This window comes from Abramis brama (genome assembly GCF_963993115.1).
Source record: "Abramis brama genome assembly, chromosome: 16".
In the NCBI taxonomy this organism is placed as follows: domain Eukaryota; kingdom Metazoa; phylum Chordata; class Actinopteri; order Cypriniformes; family Leuciscidae; genus Abramis; species Abramis brama.
The window spans coordinates 17,652,662-17,661,576 of NC_139978.1; the positions used below are offsets into that span (position 1 = coordinate 17,652,662).

Genomic DNA, 8,915 nt, shown 5'->3' on the forward strand with positions numbered 1-8,915 from the left:
TCAAAAAACATCCCTTAATATGATTTATAAGCTGCTGACCAAAAAACGGATATTGCCATAATTTTGTCCCCATAATGTAGGTTTTACCAGTCCACACACACACACACACACACACACACACACACACACACACACACACACACACACACACACTTTTCCCAACTTCTGGGAGGGGTGTATGCACAAATAAAATAATTTTAAAGTCGATCCTAAATTTAACCGTAAGTCAATGTACAGCTCGCAAAATGGGAGTGATTTTTTCTATACTTACTCTTACCTCACTTCAAAAACATACTCCGTTACAAATTCTTAAATTTGTAAATAACTTGCCCTCCTTCTTGCAGCAACATCTCTTCTCTGATGACATGTTTATTGGCATGAGGGCGGGACAACCTGTCAATCACATGACATCACTGTAATAGACAAAAAAAGTTTGTCTGAGAAGCCGTTTCACTCGTATATACGTAACAACAGGAAATTAACATCATTCGCTTGCATTATTCTTTTTAATGAAGCCAGTTCAAGAACCAGTTCCCAACCCAATTTACTCATTAAACAATCATTAGTAATACTGTAAAATGTGTAGAAGCAAAATAGGGTAGGCCTATATGTATTTATTTATTTTTTTCAGTTTCAGTTTATTTATTTTTAAAGCACATTTAAAACAGTCACAAGACTGACCAAAGTGCTGTACATGAGAAAAAAACAAAATACAAAAGTATAAAACATAGCAGAGAGCAACAATTAACATATATTAAAAGCTAAAGAAAACAAATGAGTTTTAATAAGAGTTTTAAAAATGGATAGAGAGGGAGCTGCTCTAAGCTGAACTGGCAGGCTATTCCATAATCTCGGCCCCACCACCGAAAAGGCTCCATCTCCTCTGCGTTTTAGCCTTGAACAAGGGACTGTCAATAAATTAAGATTACCAATCTTAAACTTCTTAAACCGGAAGTCAACGTAGAGCTCGCAAAATGGGAGTGATTTTTTCTATACTTACTTGTAACTGAATACCGAGAAACTAAATAATGAATGTTTACCAACCCAAAAGATCAACCAAACACCTAGATAAAGCTGTTTGGACACTGGCAGGAAAGAGTCCTTTCAGATGTGCAGAGCACTGGATGTGGCATTAAAACGAAACGGGCTGCTGTCCTTTACACTTCAGCTCTTACCTCACTTCAAAAACATACTCCGTCTTCACATGGTGAACCCATCTTTAAGCCGCAACTACAGAAAAAGTAAGTGGGGAAGAAAAAAGGGAAAAGGAAAAAGTGAGATAGCCTTTAGAAGAAGGTGGAGTGGTAACTGTCATTGATATTTACAGTTCGACTCACACACCCCAGGGCCCAGAGTCCAGGTGGCCCTTAAACAGCCTGGTGTGTACACAAGTATGTGTGTGTTTGAGAGATTGGCTGGTGTGACAGAGCATAACTGAAGTCTCTCTCTCTGTCTGTCTGTGTGTGTGTGTGTGTGTGTGTGTGTGTGTGCGTGTGTGTGTGTGTGTGTGTGTGTGTCAAACGAGGCCTCTCTGATTCATGTGCCTGAATTTTGAAACACTACAAGGACTTTGTAGAGACTTGAATACCCCCTGGGCAAAGTACAGAACACACACTTCACTCAATCCTTCTCATCAGATCAGACCTGTTTTAGATCTTTTTCACACACACATACACACACTTTCACACACTGCCGCACTTGACACCTAAAGTGAGCTTTTAAAGGGCAGAGAAATTGTCCAAACATACCATAATCTTTTAATGACGGAAAGTGTAATAAATGGCATCCTAATACATCTTTGCTGTTTGTTTTATAAAGGCTTAGTGAGCTTTTAATATTTTGAACAAAAACTATATCGAAATATTTTGTTTGATTCACCGTCACAGTTACTACTTGGATATATCACTTCATTTTGTCTTTGAAGAAGGTAGAATGAATGAGTTGTTTTACAGTAATTATGTGAAATAGGCTGGCAAAACATCTCATGCGTAAGCTTCTATTTGTGCGTTGCCTGTATGAACATTTAAGATCAAAGTCAACATGGAGTTGAACTTAAAATACCAAATGAAATTCTGAGTGAATTTGCAAAACAAGCACATTAAGAATGAAGACAGATCAAAAGACACCTGATGATCTGGGTGTGTGCATTTCTTGGGGGAACAAACTGCTTTTTATGAAAGCAGTAATGTGATCATTTAATAAGTAAGCATTTGTTTCTTTCTCATTTCATAACACAAATCAGATTAAACTGAATCAAATACACACATCAGGAAAAAGAGAAGCTTATAGGACATGATAGGGCATGTAATGAAAGTGATTTCCTTTTTTGTTTTATGTTAGTTTTTCTCCAACTGTGCAATGCCTGAAGGTCAGCCTCACCTATGCAAATGTGCTATGGATTCAAGCTAATGACGCGATTCGATTACTAAAGGGCGTAATGTTAAATATACTTCTGTTTTCTCTAGACAAACAACCCTAAGGTTCATTGTGTGTGTTTTTATGAACTTTGGTATCTCAGGTTAATCCAGTATTAAAGTATTAACACCATAAATGTATGAGTACATTACTGATGCGCTTGGCACATGGCACAAAAAAGACATTCCCATCAAACAAAACACTGATGAACACAGACAGACAGACAGACAGACAGACAGATGATAGATAGATAGATAGATAGATAGATAGATAGATAGATAGATAGATAGATAGATAGATAGATAGATAGATAGATAGATAGATGTACAAATAAAACAGGAGATGAAAAGACTTGATGACTTCAATGTTGATGTGGACTCAGAAGTTTAGCATTAAGTTTAAAAAAAAGATTTATATGTGATTGCTGGTAACAGACTTTTTGAGTGATCCACTCTGAAACAGCGAAAAAAGGCACTGTTATATCAAAGGCAACACTTCAAAAATGACCCAATTTGATGTTACAAATAAAACCGAGATAAAAAACACCAAACCTGGAGACCAAAATAAAACAAACTTTAAAGCCCCTGCTTCAGTATTGTTTTTCAATGAAACATGGAAGAGAATAGATTAATTTTAATAAGATAGGAATATGAAAGCCAGGGCATTTTATATTAATAAAGGTCCTAAATTACAATTTTTTTCAAAATTGTTGATGTTATTAAAGTTATAAAGGTTAATATATATAATCTATTTATTTCTCAACAGCCATTGTGAGAGTCACAGGTCTGAGTGTGGTTGCTCTAACTAACCCTGTTCTACTCAGAAAAAAGCCAAGGCCCAAAGTACATCAGAGATGAGGCTGAGGCCTGAGATTGGGTCTCAAGTAAGTATTTCCTCTCTTATGATGTTTGTCATAAGAATTATCAGGATCTCATCCTTCAAAATGTTTAGCCCAATGGATTAATCGTATACGTATTTATTTCTGCAACCTTAAAGGAATAGTTCACTCCAAAATGTAAATTCTGTCATAATTTACTCACCCACATTGTTCCAAACCTGTATATTTCTTTAGCACAAAATAAGTAAATGAATATTTAAAAATAATAATAATAATTTAATTGAAAAAAAGTTTTTTTTTTCTTCTTCATACAATTAAAGTTCAATGAGGTTCAGTGTTGTTGTTGACCCTATTGAATTTCATTGTATTGGACTTTTTTGTTCTGTAGAAGAAAGAAAGTCATACAGGTTTGGAACGACATGAGGGTGAGTAAATGATGACAATTTTTTATTTTCTGGTAAAATATCCCTTTAAGGTTTTGAGGGTTTTAGCTTAGGGATGTTTGGTAAGGTATGACTGATGACAAATATTAATTGAATCTCTAGTGATTCCCAGCAGACGTATCTCTAAAATTAGATTACAACATGACAGAATGACTTTTCAAACTCAACACAAATCATAAAAGCGTTTGCTTTTCATGTCAAACATTTAAAACTAAAATGTTTTATTTATTCTTATAAAATATGAACCTTTAGAAATATACACAAATGTATGTAGGACATTAAAAAGAGCTTGGTATAACAAAACAAACCAGGGGGCATGAACTCACTGTACAAAACAACTCAAATAACAAGTTTTTCTCTTTGTGTTGGCAATATTTAGTGCTTAAAGATTTACTTTGTTCCATGAAAAAGCCTAAAAATAGGCAGTTCATTCTCTGCCGAGGCCTTTTTGAGCAGCTGCACTACAATGTCAATGCAGTTGTGTATGACACGGCCTTCATTTCCATTGAAAAGCCACACGACTATGCCACGGAGGAGCCGCTTTTCCCCGAGCCATTCACACCCATTGTTTGTCGAGTCCTTTCATTGTCTTTAATCACAGCCCTACAGTATCAGAGTCCCTTTTTCTCTGTCACTAAGGGAAACAACTATTGCACATGACAAGATACAGGCATCCCAATGACAGCAATAGGGACTCGCTCCCTTTTTCTTTGTTTCACAAAACGATCCCCAAAGTCTGAAGCAAAGTTTCAGATGTAGTACAAGCACTAAGAACCAAAAAAAAAACCTGTTGGGGATGTAGCATCTGAAGTTTGCATATAATAAATATGAGCAATGTTGTGTTCTCTGCTGGCTTGTCTCTTTATAAAGCAGTTTGTCTAAGTCCAGCATTTATTTCTTGGCCATTCGTGTGTGTATAGAGGCCCAGCTCATACACAAGTTGCAGGAGGACCTGCTGGTTCGTACTTGGTTTTATGTCCTTTGAGTGCAGGATGAGGCTTGAGGTAAGGTCCACTTCCTGTGAAAACACATGCAGCCTTCCTCCTCGTCTTCTTCTTAAGTTTGCGGCTGAAAATGTTTTGCCAAGACTGCAGCGTTTTGGAGGTCCAGATCCACATGCCGCTGGTGATGCCCACCACCAGCAACATGAAAATCTTAACCATAAAGATCTCCACGGCTGGGATGGAGCTCTTCATCACGCACTCCTCACCGCTCTTACTGTCCTCAGTACACTTTTGCTCTCCTGCTAGAATCTTCCAATAATCCATGTTGAGACGCTCGTAAAAATAGCAGGCGATGACACATGTGGCGGGGACCGTGTAGAGCACGGAGAAGACGCCAATCCTAACCATCAGCTTCTCCAGCTTATCCGTATTCTCTCCTTCAGTCTTCATGACCTTACGGATGTGAAAGAGTGCCACAAACCCTGAAAGCAGAAAGGAAGTGCCAATGATGAGGTAGCAAGAGAGGGGAATAAGAACAAAACCCGTCAAGGCTTTGACATCCATGCTACCCACGTAGCAGACCCCTGTGAGCTCATCTCCTGCCACCTTTCTCATAACCAGTATCATGATGGTCTTAATGGCTGGTATGGCCCATGCTGCCAGATGGAAGTAGCTGCTGTTAGCTTCAATGGCCTCATGACCCCATTTTTTCCCAGCTGCGAGGAACCACGTGAGAGTAAGAATGACCCACCACAGGGAACTGGCCATTCCGAAATAGTAAAGAATGAGGAAGACTATCGTGCAGCCAGTGCTTTCCAAGCCTTCCTGGATAATGTACTGAACGCCGCTGTCACGGTCACAGGCCACGTTTTCCACCCCCACAAAAAGTCTTATAAGAAAGCCCACTGAGTAGACGCAGTAAGACATTGACAGGAAGATGATGGGCCGCTCAGGGTACTTGAAGCGCTGTGGATCAATGAGGAAGGTAAGGACGGTAAAGGCACTTGAGATGAAGCACAGGATGGACCAAATGGCAATCCACACCATGGAGAAGCGCTTGTCACCCTGGCTCCAGTACACGTCGACATTGGAGTAACACTTGGGGGCACAGGACTCACTCTTCTGTACGTAATGAAACTTTCCAGGGTTGCTGCATGTCGCCTTACCTACCCTCTCCTTAATAGGCAGTTCTTGGCTGTTACCTGGCCGAGGGGGTCGGGAGTCTGGCGGCAGAGTGTGGAATCCTTTTGGGGGCTCGTCTGTGCCGTTGTTAGGTGCCTCCATACAGAGGAAATTGGGGTCATTTTTATTTGGCAGTCTGGAACAGTCCAGTGACTCAGGCCAGTGGAAGTTAAACTGCTCCATGATGGGTGAACACTTCTGCCTTGCCTGCTCGCACATTACTCGGCATGCTGGGATGGGTGTGGATACCTGCTCCGTGCACATGGGAGCATAGAGCGAGCACAAGAAAAACTTCAGATGGCTGTGGCAGCCGAACTCAATCAGCGGAGCAAACTCATGCAGCTTTATGGCTGCCTCACTTTGATCTTCATGTCCCATTAAATTCGGCATAACTGTCAAGTTGTAGCCAATGTCCTTGCAGAGTGGAATAGCAATCTCCTGGCATCTTCCTTCGCCTGGCCGGTCCGGGTCGATGGAACTGATAGCGGAACAAAATCCGGCCACGCACAGCAGCACAAGGCTAAGTCCAACATTTGCAGCAAACATTGTCTTTCAATATTAACTCATGTAGCGTGGATTATTCTTTCAAAAAGAGTCTTATATTTTTACTAGAAAAGTTGTTTCATTGTCACTCTTCGTAATTGTAGCTGAAAAAAAGTTATTGTATCCCCCAAAAAATGAGAAGGATGAGGTTGAATTAGTACAAAAGGAAACGTTTTCCTTAGCGAATCAAACTGAGTCAGTAACTCAGATTCCAAACAATCAGTTCAGTTCAAAAACATCTGTCAAAAAATCTTTAGATAGATGAGAAATATTAGAAAGCTTTCACCATACAGAGAGGATTCACACAGTTTTTTTTCTTTTTTTTCTTCTTTCAATTCACATATGATAATTCCTTCTTCTAAAGCTCTTATGGTCCTCTCCTGTGCGATAATGCTGACGGTCTGTTTCCCTCACGAAAGTACACTTACTTTTCAACTCGCTCTCGCGCTACTTTCCTCATTCATCCTCCGCAAAATGTATCCAAACTGACCAAACTGAAGGCACGGAGTCATTTAATTACAGTCATCTGAAAATGGGTGAATGAATCCGCTTGGTAAACGTGTGAATATTCACTTCAGCTCGTCTCCAGACACCCCGTTTATCCGTCAAGAGTTGTTCGTTGCCTCGCGCGCTGTCTGTGTCTGAGCTCCTCCGCCACCGTCCTGAACTAACCTGCCAAAAGACCCGCCTTCAAAGACAGCTGTTTTACATAAGAAAGCCCAAACTGACACACTGATTATCCTTAAACCGTGCGGAACTGGCTGTGCAGACCTCAAATCCTAGTCAGTCGTCACCACTTTACCACTAGATCACAGTAAATTACTCACTGGCCATTTGTTATTGTTGTTGTTTTCTCTCTCAGACGAAATCCCTCTGATGATTTACGAAACACTTTTCGGCGCAAGTCAGCGATAAATCTCTCGCCGAGGACAACCAAAAGGATTCAGTGGCTTTCCAGTCGAGATGTGTCCCCTTTCTCTCTACAACTGACGATTTTCACGCTCCGACCATTGTGGGAAGAGAGTGAAGAGAAAGGAGAGTTTTTATTCCTTGAAATTCCCCTCGCTTTTTATTGTTGACTGAACTAGAACTGATGGCTGAAGTATACGAGTCTGTAGGCTACTCTCATCCCACGCAATTCGAATGACAAAATCCAAACCATGAAACCATTATGATCAAACACTTTTGCTAATCTTCAAGACAAACTTAATGTTGACTTTTACTTCTGCATAGTTTTGACGTTCCCTCTTTCTTTCTTTCTTTCTTTCTTTCTTTCTTTCTTTCTTTCTTTCTTTCTTTCTTTCTTTCTTTCTTTCTTTCTTTCTTTCTGTTCCTTCTGTTTTTTTTTTTTTTTAAATAATGGGTTTCAATTAATGAGTAAAATAAAGTTGGTTATAAATATTTGAGACTTAAGAAACTTTGTTCACCAACATAATAATTGACACATTATGTGAATTTTGAAAACATCAGGATTTAAAAAAAAATTGCAACTATGATATAAGTTGCTTTATCCGAATTACTACAGTGGTTCATCAAGCATCATTCTTGCTGGCATTTTATGTTTTTAACACATACAGTTTTCAAAATGTAAAGGGTTAGTTGCCAAAAGGTTGCTGGTCCCCATTGACTTCCATATCAGAAAAAATAAATAAAAAATAGGCTACTATGGAGCTGAATGTGGACCAGAAACTAAAAAAATGAATACATTTCTGGATGAACTATCCCTTGAAGGTATACCTGTATGTAAATAGTGTTAGAACAAAATCAAAGTCTCTTTGAGGAACATTAACATTGATCTCATTTTATTCATAAATCAAAAATGTATACAGGATTACCAACATGTTTACTGTCCTGGACACTCCACAGCCTCTTTCTTCTAACATAAACATGATTTTTTATAATGTATTATGTCATTTTGACATGTCTTGCTTGTCACAAATGAACAATTCACTACAATGCTCATGTAACAAAGACTGTGTTGTGCCAGAAATCACATTATACACAACACTGAGTGCTTTTATAAATCCGCACCCTTTTCAAAGCTTTAAATGAATATGTAAAATACTGTACTCAACATACAAACAAGTGGCCTTATATGCAAAAGTGGGTGTATAATTACATAAAAGACATTCTTAGCATATGCTATGGCAGTTTCCATTCTTCACCCCATATCAATCGTAAATACTTGAATGCGTACAGGATAAAAAATGCCTTAGGGATGAATTCTTAGACAAAGGGCTTTTCAGTCTTGTTTTAGTGAATTCATCTTCGACTCATGCTGGGGCTAAGGGCTGGCAAGCTAGACCTAGTATTAGTCTAGCTCTCAGGGCTGTAACCATGGCACACTCCTTAGGGGCATCTATGCATGCCAACTCCCATAGCACACTGTGTGAAAGTTTTGATATTGTTGAGGTGGCATGTCAGAGTTCAACTGCCATTATGTAAGCAGGGATGAAGGTTAATGCTCTGTCAGCTGTTTTTCAGTAAAATAAAACACTCAACAGTGTTAATTAAAAAGGAGTGTGCTCCATGTCTACGTCAACTCAAAAA

At 39.1% G+C, this 8,915-nt stretch overlaps 1 protein-coding gene across 1 annotated transcript; it reads right to left on the reverse strand.

Annotated features, from left to right (window-relative positions):
• Positions 1 to 3,896: 3,896 nt before the first annotated feature.
• fzd10 (frizzled class receptor 10) lies at positions 3,897 to 7,608 on the reverse strand. The gene has a single exon (XM_084087676.1). The coding sequence runs from the start codon at positions 6,366 to 6,368 to the stop codon at positions 4,626 to 4,628; it is 1,743 nt and encodes a 580-aa protein (XP_083943802.1). The 5' UTR covers positions 6,369 to 7,608; the 3' UTR covers positions 3,897 to 4,625.
• Between the last annotated feature and the right edge of the window lie 1,307 nt (positions 7,609 to 8,915).

Coding starts and splice junctions, on each gene's coding strand:
- fzd10 (XM_084087676.1), bottom strand. CDS start 6,368: ATGTTTGCTGCAAATGTTGGACTTAGCCTTGTGCTGCTGTGCGTGGCC.